The sequence below is a fragment of the Symphalangus syndactylus genome, chromosome 2 (genome assembly GCF_028878055.3).
Source record: "Symphalangus syndactylus isolate Jambi chromosome 2, NHGRI_mSymSyn1-v2.1_pri, whole genome shotgun sequence".
Classification (NCBI taxonomy): domain Eukaryota; kingdom Metazoa; phylum Chordata; class Mammalia; order Primates; family Hylobatidae; genus Symphalangus; species Symphalangus syndactylus.
This window is the reverse complement of record NC_072424.2, coordinates 26,171,289-26,197,872: the sequence shown is the minus strand read 5'-3', so window position 1 is coordinate 26,197,872 and position 26,584 is coordinate 26,171,289. Positions and strand designations below refer to the sequence as shown.

The following is a 26,584-nucleotide window of genomic DNA, read 5'->3' as shown; positions in this document are numbered from 1 at the left end:
TTCTGCTCAGGAATGAACTATGGAGAACGGTAGAAATATGCCAATGTCACTGTTCACAATAGCAAAGACTTGAAACCAACCCAAATTCCCATCAATGATAGGCCAGATAAAGAAAAGGTGACACATATACACCATGGAATACTATGCAGCCATAAAAAAGGATGAGTTCATGTCCTTTGCAGGGACATGGATGAAGCTGGAAACCATCATTCTCAGCAAACACAAGAACAGAAAACCAAACACTGCATGTTTTCACTCATAAGTGGGAGCTGAACAATGAGAACACATGGACACAGGAGGGGAACATCACACACCGGGGCCTGTTGGGGGGTCGGGGGCTAGGGGAGGGATAGCATTAGGAGAAATACCTAATGTAGATGATGGGTTGATGGGTGCAGCAAACCACCATGGCATGTATATACCTATGTAACAAACCTGCATGTTCTGCACATGTACCCCACAACTTAAAGTATAATAATAATAAAAAAGAAATATGGCAATGTTTCCAGGCCACAACAAACTTGATCCTACTGTTTGAAAAAAATTTTAATATATTCTTTCTCTTCTCCCTCTCAGCTCATTTGTTCATCATCCATAAAATATTTTGCATACATGTCATACAATACAGATATGCCTCCTGTTACATGAATCATAAATCTACAATGAGTCACTTTGTGTTGCACCTAAGGAAAGGAAAAGCAACTCATGGGACACATACATGCTACTGGAAATTGTTAGTTGTCTTTTCATGTAATCTACTTATTTATCTACTACTTACAGTTTACAAGAGCCTTCACATCACTGCTCTCCTACTCTGTAAGTTCAGCCCAGAACCACAGCCACCATTTTACACAGAAGGAAACTGAGTTACAGAAATTTTTAATGGCTTGCCACATGGCTATTTCCTTCATTCTTTGATACCATCATTATAAAACATCCCATCAATTTAACAATAGGTTTTGAGGAAATAAGGAAATTGTACCGTATTACATATGCATATTGCTTATAAGACACTTCCCAATGTTTTGAAACATTAAACGATGTGCATTAGCAATAATATATCTGGAACCTTCATGGGAGTAGCATGTTATCTGTTGTTTTCAGTGGGATCTTGTCAGGTGACTAAGAATTGAATTATAAGAGAGACTTTCTAAGTTTCTTCTTCCAGTGTCATTGCTCTGGGTGACTAATAAATCTTTAGAAATCTGAAGGGTGTACAATTAAAAGTTGTTCTTCAGGATGAAGTTCAAGACACTAGAGTTTATTTTTTTTAAATTAGAGGGAAAATCCTTTAAAATGTTTACATTCACACACACACACACATATATCTATAGTTATCAGGTGCAACAATGTTAAACCTGAGTTTTCTTATCAAAGTTTAGTTCATCTACACACAAAAATAAGAAAGCAGGAAATAAAGCAAAGAAAGTAAGACAAAAGAATTAAAATTATCACCTGGAATTGTACAGAAGTAGTTTGCCTCCATTCAGAGTTATTTTGTGTACAAACGGGGAAAAAATCAACTTTTCCTCCCAATCTTGGTTGAAGCAGTTAAAAAAAAAGTTTTTCCAACTCTGTAAAGCAAAAGAAATTAGACTCAAGTAACTGAGCTTCCCATCGGATTACTGTGCTAGCTCCCCCTTTTATTCCCCACACAGTGGATAATGCATGCTCATTGTGACTTACCTGGAGCTGGTTTCTTTTACATCCTCGGGCTATATAAAGTCAAACTAGGACTGGGGCAGCAGATTTCGGGAGCATCCAGCAGGCAGCCTCTACAGTCCGGAGAGGGTGAAACAGTCGGGAACATGAACAACTCCATGTGTCACTGACGCTTCCAACGGTATGAGCCCCACTTTTTGCCTCTCAGCGCTAACAGGATACAATTAGAAACGATACAACATCGTTGATCTCCCTTGAAAATTCCAAGACTGTATGTGCGGCTTTGTTCTTCCCTTGATTTTAACTTTTCATTCATGTTTCTGACTTAGAATGATCGAGGCTCCGGCCCTGGAAGGACCGTAAACATTTGGCCAGCTTGGTTTGGATACCTGGCAGAGACCAGGTTCTGAGAAGCAATGGTGATGAAGGCCTTTGTCCTGTTGGCCATCTTTGCAGAAGCCTCTGCAAAATCGTGCCCTCCAAATAAAGCAGGTATGTCCTCACCACAGTCCATTTTCCTGGGAAGAAAAGTTTCCCGAAGTTTCCTTTTACAATGCTCAGCACTTCTGTGCTTAACTTGTTATAAAAATGCAATGACGTAGCCAAGTAGAAAAGAACTTAAGCAACCCCCCCCAAATACCAATCAGACTTTTCCCAAATGGAGCAAAAATGTATTAGATAAACTCCGACTTTTTTTTAAATTAGAGAATGCTTACTCTATTTCACTCTCTCGCTTACACAATCTCTCCCCACATCCCATTATATATATATAAAACACCTCCACTTTTTTTTCCATTCAACTACTGAATTTCTATTTTGTGCCCTAAATCAGTATTTCACAATATTATGCATAAAACTGACATTTAAAATGTTTAAGTTATGTGCTCATTGTTATGGAGATTTTAATATATATTTATATATGTCTAATACATCCTACCTGTGGTTTCACAGATACATTTCTTAAAGTTCCAAATGGACTAATTTTAATTCCATGTTAAATGTGGTGCAGTTATTAAAGAAATGCAGCAAAAACTGTAAGAGTGACTGTTCAATGACTGAAGTTTGGGGAAAACTTTTGTCACAGCTGGTGAAGAATAGCAGGGAAGGTGTTTTTAACCAACTGCTTTTGCATGCTCAAGTGTAGCTGGAATCCACTGTTCTTTATGTAGGTTAGCATGATTACCATAACTGATTTTAAACTATATGTGTGCTCTTTCCAGATGTCATTCTTGTGTTTTGTTATCCCAAAACCATCATCACCAAAATCCCTGAGTGTCCCTATGGATGGGAAGTTCATCAGCTGGCCCTCGGAGGGCTGTGTTACAACGGGGTCCACGAAGGAGGTTACTACCAATTTGTGATCCCAGATTTATCACCTAAAAACAAGTCCTACTGTGGAACCCAGTCTGAGGTAAGACCAGGCCACACAGTGCAGAGTTGTTTAAGGTAAGGCAACTGGACCTAAGAATGAGATGTCCGCCATCCGTCCTTGAAAGGATTCAGAAATTACCCATTTCCTTTTAAAGGTCAGTCCTGATTCCCAAATATCCTGGAATGTTGGTGTTATTTAAAATCTTCTTGGCCGGGCGCGGTGGCTCACGCTTGTAATCCCAGCACTTTGGGAGGCCAAGGCGGGCGGATCACGAGGTCAGGAGATCGAGACCATAGTGAAACCCCGCCTCTACTAAAAATACAAAAAATTAGCCGGGCGTGGTGGCAGGCGCCTGTAGTCCCAGCTACTCGGAGAGGCTGAGGCAGGAGAATGGCGTGAACCCGGGAGGCGGAGCTTGCAGTGAGCCGAGATTGCGCCACTGCACTCCAGCTTGGGTGACAGAGCGAGACTCCGTCTCAAAAAAAAAAAAAAAAAAAAAAATCTTCTCTTCTGCCTAGTTTAGATAACTCTTTTGGCTTGACTCTTATCCTCCTAATTTGTTGCCAAAGCCAGTGAAGCTACCTTCTAGTAGAACAAAGTACATTTCCCACCTTCAAGTTCTGAGCCTGTGCTCACAAGCCGCCATCCTTCCTGGATTGGATGGGTGGATGGATGAGCCATTCTCTGCCTGAGACTTCAAAGTGGTGACAAAGAGCATTTGGAAGGGCAGTTTAGGGAGTGACCAACGTATAATACAACTTCTAACTCGGTCTTGTGAAGTGCCCAGGATGGGATATCATAAGATAATTATTAGGAAACAGACGCCCTCTTACCAAGTATCACATGACAGATGAGAAATCTGAGACTTCCCAATAAAGTCACTCATTCAGGGCCTGTAGGGATGGAATCATGAAGGGAGGCTAGGTCTCCCAACCTCCCCACCAAGGTCTAGCATTCCTACTGCCCTACCTGCCAGAAGGCTGTGCATCTATCCATCTCAGAGCATGAGAGCAAAGAGCTTCCAGGGCCAGCTCCTCTTTCTAAAGGCCTCACAAGGATTCAGTGATTTAATGGGAAGAGTCATGAGCATGATTAACAAGATGTCATGTCTTTGAGTATATCCTGGTGAACTAGAAATCATCTGTGTGGTCTCAGGTCAGTCACTTTTCAAGTGGATGTTCAAGATCCCCTCCAGCTCTAATATTCTGTGATTTTAGAGCCCAACAAGTCAGGGGAAAGAGTCTCAGAAATCGTGCTTATAGTCAGAAGAAGGAAAGAGCAAAGAACCAGAAGGGAACATTCTAGAAATTGGAGATGGGTGAAGCATTCATTTAGAATACTTGGACAGGAGAGATGGATGAAGAGTTGACTTTGGGAAACAGAGATTCTTGAGCCAGTTCTTTTTGGTCAGAAGCCCAATGGGTACATGGAGATTTTTAAGCATACGACATCAACCTAGATTATTTTTAAACACTCTTAGTTGAATAAACTAAGGAACCCTTTACAAAATTATCAGCTCACCCGCAGACAAGAAGAGTGGATGCCACTGTCAGTGGCAGATATTCCTGTCTCCCCACTGGACTTGTTTCTGAGCCATCTTCTTGCACTTTTCCCAGAACCCTCATTCCCATCGCGGGGACACAGATTCATCCTGACTGTCTCCTTTCTTTGTCCAGTACAAGCCACCTATCTATCACTTCTACAGTCACATCGTTTCCAATGACAGCACAGTGATTGTAAAAAACCAGCCTGTCAACTACTCCTTCTCCTGCACCTACCACTCCACCTACTTGGTGAACCAGGCTGCCTTTGACCAGAGGTAAGTTGCTGTGCGGCGTGGAGGACTGGCTGCCTCGTGTGTGTGCTGCAGGTCCTATCAATCAGTGTGTTTCAGTCCTTATGCAAAATTCTCTCCCCTTTTCAGAGTGGCCACTGTTCACGTGAAGAACGGGAGCATGGGCACATTTGAAAGCCAACTGTCTCTCAACTTCTACACTGTAAGTGGTCTCCAGGTTCCCATTACTTCCCTGTGGCCTTTCTGGGAGATGGTGGGACGCTTCCTCGGGATTCAGTCTTCCCCAAGCTCTGTGCAGAGCCCCATTCTTAAATTCAAGTTGAAACATGAACTTTAGTTTAGCTTCAAACCTCTTTAAAAACTAAGTGTCACAGAAAGTCAGATTCATAGGCTGGATAGAAGAGCTGAAAGGTATAAGATATAAGCTATAAGACCAACCTTCCGGCCAGGCGTGGTAGCTCACGCCTGTAATCCCAGCACTTTGGGAGGCTGAGGCAGGCAGATCATCTGAGGTCAGGAGTTCGAGACCAGCCTAGCTAACATGGTGAAATCTCGTCTCTACTAAAAAAATACAAAAATTAGCCGGGTGTGGTGGCACGTGCCTGTAGTCCCAGCTACTTGGGAGGCTGCGGCAGAAGAATTGCTTGAATCCGGGAGGCGGAGGTTGCAGTGAGCCGAGATCGCACCACTGCACTCCAGCCTGAGAAACAACAGTGAAACTCCATCTCAAAACAAAAACAAAAAAACCAACCTTCCGCAAAGATATAAGACCAACCTTCCCATTTTACAGATGAGAAAACTGAGGCAAGGTCAACAGACCATAAGACAGCCAATGTCTGACTCTTAGTCAAGATTAGTTTCCACTACAACCCACTCCAGAGATTTATATTTAAGATCTAGATCTTAAAATACTTGGCACAAGGTATTGAGGTGCCTGACTGGGACTGGGCTAAAGAGAAGGATTGGGGTCGGCCTCCACTGCCTAATTCTTTGGTCTCTGAAGCCTTTCAAGTAGCATTTCCTCCTTGCTTAATTTGGGCAGGCTGCCCATGTTGACATAGAAGTTAAAGGCACACTTTGGTCTCTCTCAAAATAAAGTGCTCCAGAGAAACTAAATATGCAATGGCCATTTGCCCAGCTGCTCTCCTCTTTAGAAGGGGTGCTTTGTTTCTTCAAACCTGCAGCTTGCATTGAGGACACATGCACACAGAGACTGTCCCAGCAGTCTAAAGGAAGATGTGGGCAGAAATACAAACCTTTGCATAGAACATTAGAGCCAGAGGACCTCCTTGGAAAGGCATCACGTCCAACTCATTCACTTCTCAAAGGAGAAACATCGTACTACCTGTAACTCCATTAACTTGGAACTCTTTAAACTTGCTTAACCTGCTGCCTGGAAGCTATTAGCCCTGCTGAACTCAGAAGGCGAGAGCTGTAAGGGATCCTAGAATAACCTGGTCTGTTGTACAGATGAGGAACCAGAAGCCCAGAGGGAAGAAGGATTAGCCTGAGAGCCCACAGGTAGTTCAGAGCGGTGGCCAGTCTGGAACACAGATCTCCTAGATATGGTCACTTTACTTACTGTGAGGAATGAAACTCATTTCAAGGCCCTTTCAAGGCCTTGTGTCTAATTCTGTATTCAAAAATGTGATTCTTTTCATTAAAGAGGGCTCTCCACATTGCAAAAGTTTCAAGATCCCACAAAATCTAGATCTGCCCCTAGCCACACACCACTAGTGGTTAAGTACTGAGAAAAGGAATCCATGCAGCCCTTGACCTATAATCGGGGGCTAAATACAGCATGGGCCACCAGGGTGATGATAAGGTGGTGAAACCACTACGGTCACTGATGAAAGCCGTCCGGAGAGGAAAATTGGCTTCCGCGTACTGACAACAGTCTCAGGGGACTCCCTGATGACAGGCTGCCTTTGCTATTGAGTCCCTGTCTGGAAGTGAATAATTGTTATTTTAACCAGATAAAATTATAGATATGATTCCATGAAGGTTTTACAATAGTTGGCAACACGGAAACACCAGGATTGTCAAAAATCATTGCCCACCATCAGCTGTGTAGAGCTGAGCTTCAGGCATAAACAAAACATCAAGTCTTAGAACTGGAATGAGCTTATTTTCTTAAAAAAATAATAATAATAAGAGACATGTCCTCAGCATCCCCCAGGCCATCCTCTGGGCTGGACAGACAGATAACAGGACACCCCCTTCAACAAGTATAGAATTAAGGGTCAAGCGTCCCCTGAGGCCCACCAAGACCTTTCCAGGACAAATGGGCCTCAGCAAAGAAGGGACTCTGTCTCCTGACACTTTCGTACTGATTAACATTCCCGCCATGGGCTCAGTTCCCTATGCCTGACCCATGTGGTTGGTATTTTTTTCTCCTCCCTTTTTCCGCTTTCAGAGCATTCTTATGTGTTTCTGAAGCAACAACTGCTCCCTGCATATATTTCCATCAAATTACCAGAAGGAGAGCTCTGCCCTAGATAACACAATGGAATCAACGCACTGCTAATTGCTTAGGATCCTGAGAGCTTCAAATGCTGGGCTCTAAAAGCACCAGTTCTACTCAGCAGGCTTCCTCTTTCTTTTCTCTCCATCCCCCTCCCACTCTCTCTTGACAATATCCCATGGTTGGTATTCCTAGTGAAAAGTCATTTTGACTCTCAATACAAAATAAAAGAAGGTAGTTGGCTTACGGAAATACCCTAGTGCTGTGGTTAAGAAAATGGGCCTTCTCAACAGACCACTAGTTTGAAGCCTTGTTCCATCATTTACTAGTTGTGTGACTTTGGGCAAGTTAGTTAACCTCTCTGGGCTTCTATCTCTGCATCTGTTAAACAGGGATAATAATAGCACTTACCCCACAGGTTTGTTATAGAATTATATGAAATAATCTTTAGGAAGGACTTAGCACAGTGTCTGGCACAAGTTAAGTAGTTAAGTACCCAAGAAAGTAGCCATTCTCATCATTGTAGACTTTGACTCTATTTAAAGTGGAAACTCTGAGGGCTTCTAGCATTGTTACCTTTATAAGGCTGAACATTGATGTCAGTGTGGGATTATACTGACTTTTATTCAATCAAACCAGTACTAATCATTCCTCTTAGAGAGAGAGAAATGAAAAAGCTTAAAATGGAAAAAATGCAAGCAATAGAAGCCAAAATCATAGACTCCAAGAGTCAAAACAAGCCTCCGAGGTGGTGAACCTTGACCTTCCACCTAAAGCCCAAAACCCTTCTGCAAGATTGCTGTGGGGTGGCCTCCCCGCCTCTTCCAAAGACAATGATATTTGGGCCTTCCCATTTTAGATCAGCTCTGATATCTGACACCCTGAACTCTCACACATGTGTCCCGGTTCTGTCTTCTGAAATAATATCATATAATTATGTGGCTGACAGTCCTTCAAATATGTCCACCTTCTCCAAGCGTTTACCCCATAGGTGTCTCTGTTGGTGGTTCACCATCTTAGTCACTCTTCTCTGAATATGATCCAGTTGATCACTATCCCTATGAAAAAATGAAGCCCAGAGTTGAAGTGTTATATTCTAGACTTTATCAGACCTGTGCAGGCCATCGTGGGTCAGAGGTGACCTTCTAGGTTCTGGAAGACTCTAGGAATGTGTCCTAGGAAAATAACTTTAGGGCAGTTTTTTTTCACCACTATTTCATATGGAGCAACTCCGAGATTTTTCCACATGAACTATTGTTAAGCCAGGTGTACTCATCCTTAACTTGTGACACCGGCTAGTTGTGACTCAACCATTCAGTAAAGTAGTCCCCTCTTACCCACAGTTTTGCTTTCCATGGTTTCAGTTACCTATGGTAAACTGTGGTCCAAAAATATTAAATGGAAAATTCTAGAAATAAACAATGCTTAAGTTTTAAATTGCACACCTGTTTTGAGTAGCATGATGAACTCTTGCACCGCTCGCTCTGTACTTCCTGGGATGTAAATCATCCCCTTGTCAAGAATATCCACACTGTAGACACTACCTATCTGTCAGTCACTCAGTAGCCATCTATGTTATCAGATCAAAAAAAAGTAATATATATAGGGTTTGGTACTATCTGCAGTTTCAGGCATCCACTGGGGGTCTTGAAACATATCTCCCGTGGATAAAGGAAGGTTACTGGATCTGGAATAGGTTTCTAATTTTCACATTATAGAGAAAGTAGGGGGAAAATTATTCCAAGCCTTGCCTGAGCTGTTGGGTGAGAATATAGAGAACTCAATCATTAGTGTTCTATTTCAGAAATTGAATTAACGGTGTCAGCTCTGTTCTTCACTTTGTAATAGAATCAGGCAGGTTCTTCCATGAGGAGAGGTATTATTCCAATATTCTAACATTCTGCTGGCTGGTCCCTGGCAGAAAGAGTTGGGAGCGATACCTCTGACAGGTCTGGGGACTACATCGGGGTCCCCAGGTAAGTTCCCATATTGGAAAATGGCCTCTCAAAATATGACAAATCCCAGAACATAACAAGGAACATTAAAAACCACTGTAAATCTGCCACTTCAACCTGCATATTAAGCCAGTAGATCCCTTATGATTAAGAACATTATTATCCAATTATTGCAGCCATTTAAATGGTGCAGGGGCTGACAAATGGGAGGAAGCAACTGACTTCTAGGTGACTGAATCAGGGAGCCCTTGCTGGACTTGCCGTCAGTAAAATAATGTCAGAGGCACTAGGAAACGAAAGAGATTCTGAGTCCTGTCAGCGAAGTCCCTGTGTGTTTGACATGTGAGGGGTAAAGTCTATTTTATTTTATTTTATGTTATCTTTATTTGTTATTTTTAAGTTCTGGGGTACACGTGCAGGATGTGCAGGTTTGTTACATTGGTAAACATGTGTCATGGTGGTTTGTTGCAATCCATCACCTAGGTATTGAGCCCAGCATGCACTAGCTATTTTTCTGAATGTTCGCCCTCCCCCACCCCACCCACCAACAGGCCCCAGTGTGTGTTGTTCCCCTCCCTGTGTCCATGTGTTCTCATTGTTCAGCTCCCACTTATAAGTGAGACCATGCACTGTTCCTCTGTTAGTTTGCTGAGGATAATGGCTTCCAACTCCATCCATGTCTTTGCAAACGACCAGAAAGATCATTTGACCCAGCAATCCCATTACTGGGTATATACCCAAAGGAGTGTATATCATTCTATTACAAAGATAAATGCAACCCAAAGGAATATAAATCATTCTATTACAAAGATACATGCATGTGTATGTTCATTGCAACACTATTCACAATAGGAAAGCCATGGAATCAACCCAAATGCCCATCAGTGACAGACTGGATAAAGAAAATGTGGTATGTATATACCACGGAATACGATAAAGTCCATTTTAACTAGACATCCTTGCTGAAATCCGTTCCTCCTGCCGCTGTCTACCTATTGCAGTTCTGCAAATCTCCAGGTCTATGAAACTCAATCTTTCAAACAGTAACCTGGTCTAAGCTTTATTCTCCTATTACATAAAGTCACAAAAGTTATGTCCATTTAGCATAGGAAGAAGCTGAGGCCTGAAAGGCTGACTTGCCTATAGTGTGTCCCAAGTTAGCGGTGGAAGCTCGGGTTAGCCCAGGATCCCTGCCCTTCCATGGTAACGCTTTTGTCTCTGAAAGCTAATCCACAGGCTGGGCGTGGTAGCTCACGCCTGTAATCCCAGCACTTCCGGAAGCCAAGGCAGGCGGATCACAAGGTCAGGAGATCGAGACCATCCTGGCTAACACGGTGAAACCCCGTCTCTACTAAAAATACAAAAAATTAGCCGGCATGGTGGCAGGTGCCTGTAGTCCCAGCTACCCGGGAGGGTGAGGCAGAAGAATGGCGTGAACCCGGGAGGCGGAGTTCACAGTGAGACAAGATCACACCACTGCACTCCAGCCTGGGCGACAGAGCGAGACTCCATCTAAAAAAACCAAAAAAACAGAAAAACAAAAAAGAAAGCGAATCCACAGAGCAGTTCAAGATTGTTACTAGAGTTGAATCAATTCAAGACTCAGAGAATGGAGAAATCAGCCTCCTTTGAGTAAGTCAAACAGAAACACTGCTGTTACTCCTAACAGCTCACCCAGCATGTCCTGATGAGAATGGCAGGCAAATATCACACATGCCAGGCCAGTGATCAGAACCTGCTGTTCCTGTGCTCAAATCGTGGTGTTGACTCCTTATTGCCCCACTGCACTCAGAGTGTAAGACCCAGTGTTTAGTTTTTGAGGTTTTTTGTTTTTTGTTTTTGACAGAGTCTCACTCTGTCACCCAGGATAGAGTGCAATGGTGCAATCTTGGCTCATGGCAACCTCTACCTCCCAGGTTCAAGAGATCTTCCTGCCTCAGCCTCCAGAGTAGCTGGGACTACAGGGACTACAGACGCCTGCCACCACACCCAGCTAATTTTTGTATTTTTAATAGGGACGGGGTTTCGTCATGTTGGCCAGGCTAGTCACGAACTTGTGGCCTCAAGTGATCTGCCTGCCTTGGCCTCCCAAAGTGCTGAGACTATAAGTGTGAGCCACAGTGCCCAGCCAGCCCCAGTCTTCTTGATCAGCCCCCATAACTTCTCTAACCTCACCCCCGCCCCGCTCCCCACTCTCCACCCTCCTGCCTCACTTACTTGCTCCAGCCACACTGGCCTCCTTGCCATGCTGCCAGCCACAGTCCTGCCCCAGGGCCTTTGTCCTGACTCAAGCATTCTTCCCTGGATGGCTATACGGCCCCCCTCCTCACTTCCTCCAAATCTTGCTCAAATGTCACATCCTCAGTGAGGCCTCTCCAACCACTGTATTTAAAACTGCCACCTGCCCTTCCTCACACTCTTGATCTTCCTTATCTCGCTCTGCATGTTTTATAGCTTTTCTAGATAATGTCCTATGGTCTGTAGTTACATATTATATCATTTACTTACTTATTGTTTGTCTCCCTGCTAGAATATGCCAGACCATTGAAGGCAGATATCTTTGCTTTGTTCGCTAACAAAATCCTGACAGAGTCCATCATCAGTGCCTAACACATAGTAGTTGATCAATACATTATGGTTGTGATTGTTACTGTTGATGATGATTGTACTGGGAATCAGACCCTACACTTCCCAACCCACGCTGAAATCTGCTCAGGCAAAAAGTAGCAATGAGTGAGGGCAGAGGCGGGTGCTGAATGTGCTCAGTCCCTGTGTCCTTGGGCGATTCAGTATAACACAGTGCCTAAATATCCCTGAATTTCACTCGTTTTCCATTAGTGAAACCTCATTGGCATGAATGAGACATACACTGTGTGTCTCACTATGATGAGCAGTTCTAGAATACGTGATTATATGATGTCCTCATCCCTTCTAAGATGGCATAGCGTCCTAAGAGATAGAGTTTCTCTGGTCCTGGAGGACCGCTCTGTGGTCTCACGTGCTTATGTCTTTGGGTTGATTCTCATCCCCTCCCCATCCCAATTCATCTGCTCCTGGTAGACCCAGCTGCTCAATCTGAGAGTTCATAATGCCCAGTGTCAATTTCCTTCCAAAGAATGCCAAGTTCTCCACCAAGAAAGAAGCTCCCTTTGTCCTGGAGGCATCTGAAATTGGTTCAGATCTGTTTGCAGGAGTGGAAGCCAAAGGGTTAAGCATTAGGTAAGTACATTTCCTCCAAGTTTATATGTTTAAATGCAAAGAAAAAAAAGACTAGCTGACATACTTTTTAATCATCAGATGTTTGTAGGCATAAGATTCTCTGCTTCAAAGTGATGCCATTTTGTTTTATTTCCAGGTTTAAAGTGGTCTTGAACAGCTGTTGGGCCACCCCCTCGGCTGACTTCATGTATCCCTTGCAGTGGCAGCTGATCAACAAGGGGTAGGTACACTACCTAGAGACAGGGCTGAGCAGTGGAACCGGGCATTTATCAGGCTACTTTGCTCTGGCTTGGGAAAGCTTGGGAGGAAGAGGTGAAGCCTGCTGGAGTTACAGCAGTGACATCCTCTGTGGTTCCAGGCAAAGGACAAATACTAAGAAACAGGACATAGTGCATTCTAGGGACCAGATACTGTTCTGAGAGCTTTACCTTATATTAACTCCTTTAAGCCGTACAACAAGAAAGGTAGTTTTCCTATCATCCCCATTTTACAGATGAGGATACTGAGGCACAAGAGAGGGTAAGGTCTCATAGTAAATGTTTGTGTGCGTGTGCATATGTGTGCATGTGTGTATGTGTGCAAGAGGAAGTGAGCAGGCTGAATGCAAATCCAATTAGTCTAATAACAGAACCACGGTGATGATGACTAAATTAAATAATCCATATCAAAAGCTTAGCAGATGGTACCTGCTAGATAGTCCAACCATTTTAAATAAGATCATTGTTTTTATTACTAATTAAGTAGATAACCGGGAGCTTTTACAATCTGGAGTAAAGCACTAAAGTAGTACTAGAAGTGCACCCTAGAAAGGCAATGCTGGAAGTCATACACAGGATGGTTTAGAAACATGCACGGAAGGGAGAAAGATCAGATTAGAGGCCCTGGCAGCTATTGTGCAAGCGTGATAAGACATGAACTGCTATTGTAGCCAAGTGAATGGAATAAGGTCATAAAAAGTAGGGAGATGCTTTTACAGAAATCAGATAATGTAGGAACTAATCAGATAGGAGGTGGAGGAAAGGACAGCACAAGAAATCTGGGGAGTAATGGAAAAAGATGGCTTTGTGTTCTTAAATCTGTAGACTACAAAGCTGAGGAAGAGTGTTTGGATTTGGCTGTTGGAGAAGGAGGTTTTTGGATAAGGAGATATGGATTCTCGCCGAGTTCACTAACAGACATGTTAAGCTTCAAATGATGATTGTCCAGAAGTACTTAGAATTGTACCATTGGAAATCAGAGGAGAGACGGGGCTAAACAAGAGATGTGGACATCATACACATAATTAGCAGTAAACAAAGAAGAGATCATTCTCCAAACAAAGCACATAACAGATCGATGTGCCTGTGTTATTCTCAGAACCCATCAGGCCAAGGAAAAATTAATGTCAAGGATAAAGATAATTGAATAACAAAAGTGGAGCTATTTTGGACCTCTATTTTTATTTAGCAAACACTTATACAGCTCTTAAAATATACCAAACATTGTTCTAGATAGGTGTTTTACAAATATTAATTTATCTAAGTGTCATTAAACCCTCTCTAAAGTAGATAGTATAATAATCATTATTTTATAGAGGAGAAAACTGAGGCACAGGTCCAGACACGTGCCCAAGATATGGAGCTAGTAAGGAGAAGGCCTGGGATTCAGACTCAGTCAGTGTTACCTCCTGAGTGGCCTGGAGAGGACAGGCTGACCGAGGCACACCTACGCAACCCAGCAAAACCTCCTGTAGAGATGGCAGCTTAATTTGGGTGTTTACCTCACATCTGCCATTGAATGATTCAATTCATTTAGCCTCTGTTAGCAATGGTGCAATCAAATGACTCCAGGAATTCTGAAATAATGTATTGACCTCCAGGGACTTGAAATTGCTATCAGGCACTGGGAACCTCTCTCAGGCAATGGTCACACTAGGCAAAGGCTTCTGCCACCCCTGGAATCATCTCTCTGCAGGGAGTTCTAGTGCCATTGTTCCCATCTGGCAGATGTGCAACATGGCTGAAAAAGGGATGCCTGTGGCTTTGGGTGGTCTGCACAATTGTCCTCAAGCTCTAGTGTACACATAAACTGCGTAGGGTGCCTATTACATATGCAAGTGCACTGTAAACCTACCAGATCAGAAGGACTCTGGGGAAACCCACAGAATCTGCATTTCAACACAGCCAGATGTAAGACATCCCGATCCATTTCTACATTCTTCCTAGTTGACCTGGCACCTCGAAGTTGGAGATACATGCACAAAGTTCAGTGCCAAAGGGGAGAATGGAAAAGTCCACTCCCACAATCTCTAGATGATTTTTGCTCACACTGGGCCCCTTTGGGAAAAAATCCAGTTTACAAAAGTTCCTGGAGAGATGGCAGGAGATATATCATCAGGAATTTCCCTGTACACATGGATGCCACAAAAGCAGCATACTTATCTCAAAGAGCAATCTGACACGGGAAAGGAGGCTCACACAGAGAGGGCATAAAAGCCTCCTGTGGGCTTCCACCACCTAGAGGCAGCTGCCACTGAAGTGTGGGTGCTGCAGCTGGTGCCAAGGAGCAGCAGCGCCAAGGCATCTAGACCTGCCTATTTTTTGCCTACTCCCCACCCCCTGACAAAGCTCTGCTTACATTATTTTCCACTGGCTGACCATGCCTGGGGCACTCTGGCTGCAAAGAGCTATTTTAAGAACTCCCATCTTGAGTTCATATGAGGATCTCGGGTTTATTGACAAAATGATCCTCCAGAAGTCTTGTTGCACAACTTGGAAAATGCCACAGTTTCATCACTGTTCAGAGCCCACCACACACAGACCTGGCTCTGACCCCTGGTCCAGGTACAAAGGTACAGCATTCCCTCACTTCACTCCCTCACTCTCACACTTGACTTCCTTAGCACCTGCCTTTAGCTTGGCCCGCCGTTGTCTTTTTCTGAGGGAATGGGGGTGGGGTAGAGAACATCATGAAGGTTCCCTGGGGTAACTGGACCACTCTCTGGCGTGTGTGCCGAGTTTACAATACAGAAAGTAAGATGCTTCAGAGTTGCATTAATTTGGGGCCTGCTGTGGTGCTGTTCAGTGGTCTGACGCTTTCGATACATAGACCTTTTCCTGCAGAGGGACAGACCCTGGTGCCCCTTCTTATCTGCAGATAACAAACCCCCACGATAGTGTGGGCTTCTCTGTATAGTCCCAAGAATGGCTGTGTCTGTTTCCAACACCTAGTTAAAGGAATGGCACTTAGGTCATCAGTCTTTGTTAAATGAAAAAGTATGTTTGCTGAAACCAGAGTTTCTCAATGTTGGCACCTTGACATTTGGGGTGGGACCATTCTCCATTGTGGGGGCTGCGCTGTGCACTGTAGGATGTTCAGTAGCAGCCCTGGTCTCCGCCCTCTCACTAGATGCCAGCAGCACTTCCCCCATTCTGGACAATCACAGTGCCAAATGTCCCCTGGGGCACAAAGTAGACCCTCAAGTGAGAACCACTAGCTTAAATAAATGCCTGTGTCATTTTTTTAACTGAATTATTACCTTTGAGACGTTGGAATACTATACAAATATTATATTCTCATTATAGAGAATTTGGAAAAATACATAAAAATACAAAGAAGAAAACCAAAAATGCCCGTAATTTTATCCCTTTGTATCAGCCTGTGTTAACATTTAGACGATATCCTTCGGTCATTATTTCTGTGCTTATATAAAAAATGTGACCACATTTTTACAAAGGTAACTATGTGGACATATATAATTTAAATAATACACCATAAATACAAATTTTCAATGCAAAACCTCACAATTCACACACAGAAATGTGTTGGGTATGACGAGCTCGGGCAGCTGTGGCAACAGAGGCAATGCTGCTCCTGGTGCCATTGTCCCTACTTTGTATGTCCCTCAAGGGCTGGACATATTCCATTCCTCAGAGGGCCTTATCTCCTAGGGATTTTCTTTCTTTGGGACACAGGTGTAACCTACTAAAAGTGTGGCTCTTATAAGTCACTCCCCTCCCATCGTACCTTGTCTATAGAATGAGGACAGTAATACCCATCTCCTAGCTCATCAACTTGACCTCACAGTTGTGAGGATCAAGTGAGGTGCTGCTAATCAAAATGCCTGGGAAGGTTAGAGGCCATATAACTACCTTAGGAGCCTTGTGTGTAAATTGCTTAGCAGCTCTTGCTGGAGTTCAAGGAGGTGACAGTTCACTCCTCTTTCCCCATCTGCCTCAGCTGCCCCACGGATGAAACCGTCCTCGTGCATGAGAATGGGAGAGATCACAGGGCAACCTTCCAATTCAATGCTTTCCGGTTCCAGAACATCCCCAAACTCTCCAAGGTGTGGTTACACTGTGAGACGTTCATCTGCGACAGTGAGAAACTCTCCTGCCCAGTGGTGAGCTGCCTCTCTCCAGAAGGACAATGCTACCCAAAGGGTGCCAGTATTGGAGGAGCTGGAGTTTGAGTGGGGAAATCATAACTAGGCCAGGGCAGCTGTGTGCTGAGGGCATCTGGAGGAAATGGCACTGAGTATAAGGGCAGATGCTCGTGGGGGCAGATGTTCAGGGCCCTGTCTGCCTTGCCTCCAACAACCCACATGGTCTGGCATGTGTCGCCTAACCTGCTGGGACCTGCTTTCTCATCCTTAAGCAAAGTGTGTTAAGTAATGATGGCCCTTCCCTCATCAGAGGGCAGTGTAGGTAAATGAAAGTGATAACAGACATGGAAATACTTTGAAGAAGTGAAAAGGGCAAGGCAAATTCAAGGTCTAGGTGGCAGGGACAGGCCGAGGACATAACTCAAAAGGTGGGTGTTTTTAGTCTTGACTGAACAGCTCAAGGGTTCACCTCTGTGACCTCAGAGAGATGCTGCAGAAATTCCCGACACTGAATCATGGCTGATTTGACCACGTGAGAGGAAGGCCTGGCAGGCTGTGCTTTCACAAGCCAGCAGTCATTCCGGTGCTCACTCAAGCCTGAGAACCACCACTTAGACACTTAGACGTGCCAAATCTCAAACTGTTCTCCTTTCTGGTCTCTTTCAACTGGAGACCTCGGTGTTTCCAAAGAGGATGCTATCCACATAGCCTATAGTAAGCAACAAAAATAAGGTCATAATCTCTATTGCTACTGATTCATTTGGCCAGAAAATGGTTCTTTATGAGCACAAATAGCAAAAGGGAAAGAAACCAGAAAGTGCAGAGCCAGGGAGAGGAGGGCAGAGGCATTGTACAGTTGCTCAAAGGATAAGTATCGATGCCATATTTTTAAAAAGAAAGAAAATGAACCAGAATACAATTGCAAGTGTCCATTTCTCTAATTATTGTGGTGAGAGTGATAAGTAACAGCCTTATCAAAGGAAACGGTATCAATCCCTTCCACACTCAATGGCCTCTTCCAGCAGGATACCCTCTGGCTTGAAGAGTTAATAAAATAAAGCTTTCTCTTTGTATTCAAGTTGGAGAAGGGATGAACAGTGTGTCTCTGGGTTATTTTTTAAAAAGGTAACTCATCTCTGTTGACTGGGGAATTGTGACTCCACCCCATTTGTGACCTTTTTAAAATGTCTTTTCTTTCTCTTTTCTCCCCTTTGCTCATGCGTCATCCCACCTTCCCCGCTTCTCTCCCTTCTGCCTCTCTGGGTCTTCAGACCTGCGATAAACGGAAGCGCCTCCTGCGAGACCAGAGTGGGGGAGTCCTGGTCGTGGAGCTCTCCCTGCGGAGTAAGCGTCTCTGTTTTCCAAATGGTTGAGTTCACTCTGGGCTGCGTCCACAGGCACAGCCGGTTTGAGCATTTTTACTGAATTGCCAAACCAGTTGTGCCTGTGGGCACAACCCTCACCTGCTCCTGGAGTCTTCTAGCCAGGGGTGGGGAATAGCTCAAGCCAAACGAAGGAGTTGAGGTTTGTTATGTACTCTGAAAGTTCTATCTGTACCCTAAATTCAAATACCCCCAAGGAATGAGGAAGTGCTGAGCTTCCAAACAGAGCATGCAGTGAACAATAATAATAGAAAATGAGATGTCATGGGGCCAGGCTCGGTGGCTCACGCCTGTAATCCCAGCACTTTGGGAGGCCGAGGTGGGCAGATCACTTGAGGTCAGGAGTTTGAGACCAGCCTGACCGACGTGGTGAAACCTCGTCTCTACTAAAAATACAAAATTACCCGGGCTTGGTGGGGCACGCCTGTAATCCCAACTACTCGGGAGGCTGAGGCAGGAGAATCGCTTGAATCTGGGAGGCGGAGGTTGCAGTGAGCTGAGATTGCGCCATTGCACTCCAGCCTGGGCAACAAGAGTCACACTCCGTCTCAAAAAAAAAGAAAGAAAGAGAGAGAGAGAGAGAGAAGACAAGAAAGAAAGAAAGAAAGAAAGAAAGAAAGAAAGAAAGAAAGAAAGAAAGAAAGAAAGAAAGAGAAAGAAAGGAGAAAGAGAGAAGGAAGGAAGGAAGGAAGGAAGGAAGGAAGGAAGGAAGGAAGGAAGGAAAAATGAGATGTCATGAGAATGTCATGTGCAATTCAAAAAACCTTTACTGAGTATCCAGCACTGTCTGGCCTGGGCAGGGCACTAGGATTTCAGAAATAAATGTGACCCAAGCAGGCCCTGTCCTCAAGGGATTTACTGTCTAGCAAGGAGAGAGATGTTAGACACTAAGGGAAAGAGAAATTACTGTTAGGGGTGGTTACGGTGGGCTGGTGCCATGGTTGCACAGTAGATCATCGCTAATGTGAAAATCCAAAATCTGAATGCTCCCAAATCTGAAACTTTTTGAGCACCCGCATGATGCTCAAAGGTCATGCTCACAGGAAATGCTCATTGTAGCATTTTAGATTTCAGATTCCAGATTTTCCAGTTAGGGATGCTCAACTAGTATAATGCAAAGATTCCAAAATCCAAAAAAAAATCTGAAATCTGAAACACTTCTGGTCCCAAGTATTTTGGATAAGGGATATTCATCCTGAATGGAGCAAAGGCATTCAACCTAGTGCAGGGCTTGCGGAAGAGCTCTGCTGACAATCTCCAAGAGAGACCTCAAGGATAGTGTGACATGAAGGGTGGGGCAAAACCTGTGGGAAGGCCGGAAGCTATAGCGGCTCTATCTTAGAGGACAGTCACCAAGCTATGGCCAAGGGCCAAGGCCCAGGTGCCACCTGGTTTTCTGGCCTGCAAATTAAGAACAGTTTTCACATTTTTATGTGATTCAAAAAAAGAATCAAAACAACAATATTTCGTGACATGTAAAAATTATATGAAATTCAGGGCCAGGCATGGTGGCTCATGCCTCTGATCCCAGCACTTTGGGAGGCCAAGGAGGGCAGATCGCCTGAGGTCAGGAGTTCGAGACCAACCCTGTCCCTACTAGAATACAAAAATTAGCTGGGAGTGGTGGTGCACACCTGTAGTCCCAGTACTTGGGAGGCTGAGGCCAGAGAATCACTTGAACCTGGGAGGCAGAGGTTGCAGTGAGCAGAAAGTGCACTACTACACTCCAGCCTGGGCAACAAGAGTGAAACTCTGTCTCAAAAAAAAAAAAAAATTATATGAAATTCAGATTTCAGTGCCTTTAAAGAAAGTTTTATTAGAATACAGCAACACTCGTTCATGTAGATATTGTCTACAGCTGTACACTGCAACTACAGGGTGGAATTGTGGCAGCAGAGATGGGACGGCCTGCAAAGCTGACAAAATTTACTATTTACTATTTTCTTTTCAGAAAGCTTACCAACTCCTGCCTTGGAGAGAAAGTGTTGTGAAATGAAACTTTGTAAACCCCCAGTATAAACTGTCTGAAAGGCAATGGAGCACCTGATGTTTTAATCAGGGGAGGACTGTGGTCAGGTTTTGTGTTTTATTTATTTTTATTTATTTATTTATTTATTTTTTGAGACCGTGTCGCCCAGGTTGGAGTGCAATGGTGTGATCTCAGCTTCAAGCAATTCCCGACTCAGCCTCCTGAGTAGCTGGGATCATAGGCACGTGCCACCACGCCCGGTGCATTTTTGTATTTTTGGTAGAGACGGGGTTTCATCATGTCGCCCAGGCTGGTCTCGACCTCAAGTGATCCGCCCACCTCGGCCTCCCAAAGTGCTGGGATTACAAGTGTGAGCCGCAGCCCCCAGCCAGGTTTTGTGTTTTAGAAACATCACTCTGAGACTTCTCCTTTCCATGATCTTTTCTTAAACTTCTGCATTCTCTCTCTTTACTCACTACAGGCAGGGGATTTTCCAGTCTCTATAGCTTCTCAGGTAAGGAAAAGAGACACTTCTGGGATTTCCTGGGGCTATGCTGTTAAAAGGCAGACAGTGTTTTAAGAGAAGCTTAACTTTGGCCCCAGCAAAACTTTTAAGGATTGAAAATTATACTTTAAAGCACACCTGAGTGGGACAGAGGGGGCGAGATCAAGAGGTCTCCCTTTGACCAGCCCCTGAACTCTGAAGAGAGGGAGGAACCGAAAGTAAATTGGATGAAGCAGAACCGGACCTCACTTCCCCAAGTCTTAGTAAAGCCATCCCCAGATGGCTTCCCTTGGATTCCAACATTTGGAGAACAAGATTTTCAGTGATCTGTTCATTCAACAAATATTTGAATTCTTGTTATGGCTCTGTTTTTCATTAACAGAGTGACCTTGGGCAATGACCTCACCCCTCCATACCCGTTTCCTCTGTGGAATTGGGCTAATAATTGCCCCTATCTACATGGCTGTGGTATAGATATTTAATTACAGCTAAGGGCACTGAACGATGCCCAGCAAACAGCAAACACCCAGTCAGGGTGAGCCATGATTATGATGACTGTACCGGGAACTGGTCTTGTGGCTACTGCCGTGAACAAGACAGACAAGGCCCCTTCCCTCGCTAATATGTGTAAAGTATTTAGGGTGCGATGGGGGACATTATTTAGAGAGTGGCCAGGAAAGCCCCTTAGAGGAAGAAACATTTCAGCTAAGACCCAAGATCTCACCTGAATGATAAGAAGGAAGCAACTACATGAGGAGATGGGGTAAGACGGTTCACTTATTAATAATCTCACAGACAGATTTTGCTCTCATCATTACAGGAAAATCATGTAAATCAACTTTTAAAGTTCCAATCCTAGATTCTCATCGTTTTTAAGTTCTACAGTGAAAGCCCTAGAGTACAAAGCACCATCACTGATTTCTATTTGTCAGAGGTCCACAACCTAGGTTTATCTGTCAGGTACTTTGTACTGATAAATGTGAGCTACAGAATCCCCAAGGGATGAACAAAATTGACTTTGTCTAAAATGTGTGGAATTTTATGAAGATCCCTGAGTTGACTCTTGTTGAGTTAACTCTTTTGTTGAGTTGGCTTTACGCTTGTAGAACTGTCTCTGAGTGCCATCTGCCTCCCGTTCTGGTCCACAGATGTTCTCCACCACCTCATCATGATGATGGGGGTTTGTGCCGTGTTATAGGAGTTAGCCAGTCAGCTGCCGCTCCTCCACCCACAATGGTCCTCAGCGAATGACAAACACGTTTATTGTGCTGCCAAAATGAACAAACAGAAGACCACATTGTTGGGGAGCAGAGAATAGCACTTTGCCAAATATGCACTCCAATAATTTCTGTGAATTTGGTGATGCTTTTTTCTTTCTAAGAAAAACTTAGGCTACTTCCCATGGCCCTTAGATCTCACAGTCCTTCTAAAGCTGGGGGAGGAGCCTCCTTTCTCCATACTCAAGTCAGGGCTGCAGTGAATTCCTTTGAAAGCTATTTTAACTTTAAAAGGTTAGCAGAACCAACCAAGTACCGCTGAGCATTTTGAAGAGAATGTAGGGTGCAACTACAAAGTCAATGCTAAATGCAGAACGCACATTAATAGCTCACTTTGCCAAAAAGGGGCTTTGTCATTGAGGCAGTAGCATTCTACCTAAGGACCAGAGCTGAGCCCCCAGGCAGGGGGTTCCAATCTTTCAACTGATGACATGGAAGATGATGTGGGAATCAGAGTGGAATACAATAGTTTTGCTCAAACCTAATGATATAAACGAAATGGATTCCTGAAAGCCCCTAGTATTAACCTAATTTGTTTGTATTATACCATTTGTTAAATGTATAAACGTGACATAGGTATAAACTCCTTGTTTTTATAGCAGATGTATACTTCTAAAGTCAAACGAAAATTACAAATTAAATAGGAATATTTGCAAAAAGAATAACCACAAGAAGAATACAACTCCCATTAATTTAACCTAATAACGTGGCATTGCCCCAGTGAAACTGCTGCTGGAAACATGACTATAATAGTGACTCCAATGACACAAGTGCTGTGAGTTTGGTGACCCAACCCTAGAAATAAACGCCTTGTGACAATCAATGCTATTTTTTCTCTATTTGCTCTACTAAAAAGTTTTCATTTATAAGAAATGGTCTGATCTCATTTAGCTTTTACTTAAACATCGAAGCTTACATCTGTTTTTGTCTCATTCACTTACGATCATTAGAATGAAGCTAACACAAAATCAGAAACACAAATGCAAATGCAGCCAATGAAAGTATGCAGTAGCACATCTTGGTAACTGGCCACCCCAGTGGTCCGGAATATGCCCATATAAATGATTTACATTGCCAACAAAACTGAATGAGCCAATTCTGGTAGAGAATTGGCTGGATTGTGATAGGAAAAGGCAGAGTTCTAAGTTCTTAGTTATGTACAGACTTAATTAGTAGGCTTATAATTTGAAAACAACACATGGGTTTGTCTCTCTGTATTTAAGGTATTTGAGAAGTTTTGCAATCTGCAGTTTGATGATTCTTTTACAACTTGTGTTAGTGAACTCAGAAATTAAACTAGTTATGAAATCTCCGGATACATGAAGTGTATGTTTGTTTAGTAATAGGCTAGAGTAAAATGACTCAATTTAGTCTAGACTTGGTCTCTAAGCTGGAGTTCCAACGAGTTTAGGATCTCTTCTTTCTGCAAATTCAGTTTTTGTAGTCAGGAAAAACAGAAGACATATTTTATTGGTTCTAGTAGAAAACAAATAGCATACTCATAGCCATGTTCAAATCCTTCGCTGTCAGAATAAGCCAATGTTGTATTAGTTTTGCTGTATTTCATCATTGTGTTTTATGATCTTGTATCTCTACCTGGTGCTGTAGAATAAATAAAATGCCTTAAAATAAATAACCTATGACTACAGTATACAGTCTTAATATATCATGTTGACTGCTAATTCCCCAATTCTCCCAGAGGTTTCTACAACTAGAGCTTCTTAGACTCGCATATGTGCCACATTTTTTTTTTTTTTTTTTTTGAGATGGAGTCTAGCTCTGTCACCCAGGCTGGAGTGCAGTGGCGTGATCTTGGCTCACTGCAAGCTCTGCCTCCCGGGTTCACACCATTCTCCTGCCTCAGCCTCCTAACTGGGACTATAGGTGCCCGCCACCATGCCCAACTAATTTTTTGTATTTTTAGTAGAGACGGGGTTTCACCATGTTAGCCAGGATGATGTCGATCTCCTGACCTCATGATCTGCCTGCCTCAGCCTCCCAAAGTGCTGGGTTTATAGGTGTGAGCCACTGCGCTTGGTCTGCCACAGACTTCTAATTATTCTAACCTACCTTTACATTAAAAAAATTCCCAGTATTGTGTTTCTGACGCAAGGAATAAAGCCAATCTGTATGATTAACATTTTGGGGAAAAGGTCTTTTGGGTCATCCCTGCCTATAAAGCCCAAATGTCTCTCACCAGTGACTGGATGCGTTTTGACTTGACATTAACTAACAACCTCATGATGTTTGATTACCCTTCTCTCATAACTTCTCCTTTGAGAAAATAAGGCAAAGTACTCTCAAGACAATCTCTTGTAAATTCTCATTAGCTCTAAATACAATAGAAACATTAAGAAAAAGAAGAAAAGTAATCTCCCCTAGGTATCCTTAGCTGACATAGAAAAAATACTGAATATAGATTTAGAAAAGTGTTCTTATCAAAATTCTTAGTTGTGATCCATAAAGACACTCTTGCTCTTTCTCTCTCTTTCTCCATGTGCATATGTGTATGTATGCATGTGTGTGTGTATATATATGAGGGTGTGCATATATATGTGCATGTGTGTGCACGTGGATGTCTGCGTATGCACACGTGTTTTTTTGTGTATGTGTGTCTAGATGCCAAATGTTTATGTTATGATGTTCAATAAGAAAGGCAGAACTGAATCTATATTACATGAACATAACTTACATAAGTACATGGGCTAGGGCTGGAAGAAAAACAGACACACACACACACAATACAAAGACAGGATAATAATAGGCAACTGCTTTACCTGGCCCCATTCCTTCATCTGTATTATTTTCTAATGTCCTTTTAATGTCACAGTGATGGATTGCTTAGTTACTGCTACGCTTTTGTATATAGCTCTATTAGTCCTTAATATTGCTTTACACGATGAAATTATGCTTCTTCTCCCTAACTAGACTGCAAGCTAAAGATCAAGGGAAAGTTTATATTCTCTTGTGTACCCCAGAATGGCACAGAGTAAGTGCTTAATGAATGCTCCTTGGATTAAAGAAATGTTCACATGAATAGGTGGATGGGTGGATGGATGGATGGATGGATGGATGGATGGATGGATGGATAAGTAGATGGATGAATGGGTGGATGGATGGATGGGGACTATCCTAGCTCTCTAGGAGGCCTCATAGCAGAGGTGGCCTTGTTTCCTTTCATGGTTGAGCAAGGTGTTTGGGATCCAGAGCCATTATCTCAAGAAAAGGAGTTATGCAGAATGAGAAGATAAATTTGGCTTACTGTCTCCATGCTAAAGTAGCAGGAGAAAGCCTTCCTCTCCTCTTCACATAAATGCCTTCTGCCTTCTCTCCTTTTACGTATCAGTCTAAAGCCTTCAGTCCCCAATGCTGAAGGCCTCTGGGGAGAAGCAGAGCCTACCACAATGAAAACAGAATTTTCATATAGAAAATGGAGCGTGTGATGGATGTAGAATTCAGTCTTCCCTCTCTGGGCAGAAGCAAAATCTGCTAATGGAAATGCTTAGGAGCTCAAGAAGACCGGATTATTTGGAAAGTGAAAGTGCTTTTGTGTCCCTCTTCCTAAAGAAAGGCAAGAATTCCACCAAATCTTTTATATAATCTGGTGTCAAAGGACTTCAATAAACCAAAAAGTAGTTTATTTCCCATACAGGTCTCAAAAGTATCTCAGCAAAGGCAGCTTCAAGACCCAGCAAGAAAGAAACTATTTCTGGTCTTATTGATTTTCGCTCCTCTGTCTTGGGAAGTTCAACAGGAAAAGGTCTCAAACACTATATTTCATTTAAATTGCTCTGCCAGATTCAGGAGCAACCACATGAAAGATATCTGGATGTCAGCAGTTGCAAGAGATGAAGAAAGAAGTACTATAAAGGCATTAGTGGTTCAGTAAATCTATTAAAAGATCCACTCAATAAAACAACATGGAATCCTATTCATTATGTAGAAGGGAAAACCATCGTAGCAGGAATTGGTGGGTTCGTCTTTGTCTACTGGAACTTTTTTTAAATTAAACTCTTCATAAATGACTGAGAAATTCTACTTAAAATTCAAGCCTTTACTGCAGGAGTTTTTGCTCAGTGAATAGGAGAGAAATTAGGCAATACATTGGGAAGAGGGCATTATGCATTTGGGAGCTGCTCCGCTCACAGTAACTCAGGGCTCAGAACCAGGCTTTCCAGTAACTGCAGAGGGCCTGGCTGCTTGAAATAGCCTCTTCGTTGTTGGATTTCAGGGGCTGCTCATGCCTTAGAGCTTTTTTTCCTGAACACATTCTCAAGATGCTGTCAGATATGGGCTCCTATCTCCTTGCAAGCTGATTAGCTGACAAGGAAAATCAGCACCAAAGGTTAGAGAGCAGGCATCTTGTATAAGAAAGACAGGCTTCATCCTCTCCACTTTCCCCTCCTGCAGAATGAAACTGGGTTCACTGCAAATTCTCAAGTTAATGGGCTGTAAATATCTGGCAGCCAGGGCAGTTGCACAGGGCTGAGAGCCACAGGCCAGCCCTGGCACCCCAGGAAATGAGTTCACCATCTTCAGCTCCTCCAAGTCTGCATTTGCTGGAGGCACAGGCTGGGAGCAAACACCGTGGGGTGGAAGAGAGGGCAAGCTAGACGGCTCC

The 26,584-nt window shown here is 43.4% G+C and overlaps 1 protein-coding gene across 1 annotated transcript; it reads left to right on the top strand.

Annotated features, from left to right (window-relative positions):
• The first annotated feature begins 1,746 nt into the window (after positions 1-1,746).
• Positions 1,747-23,599, top strand: TECTB (tectorin beta). Its single transcript, XM_055242796.2, has 11 exons — positions 1,747-1,843; positions 1,992-2,154; positions 2,883-3,073; positions 4,711-4,853; positions 4,959-5,031; positions 12,364-12,467; positions 12,604-12,687; positions 16,686-16,848; positions 18,102-18,174; positions 20,663-20,695; positions 21,835-23,599. Exons 2-11 carry the CDS (start codon positions 2,079-2,081, stop codon positions 21,882-21,884), a joined length of 990 nt encoding a protein of 329 aa, XP_055098771.1. The 5' UTR covers positions 1,747-1,843; positions 1,992-2,078; the 3' UTR covers positions 21,885-23,599.
• The last annotated feature ends 2,985 nt before the right edge of the window (positions 23,600-26,584 follow it).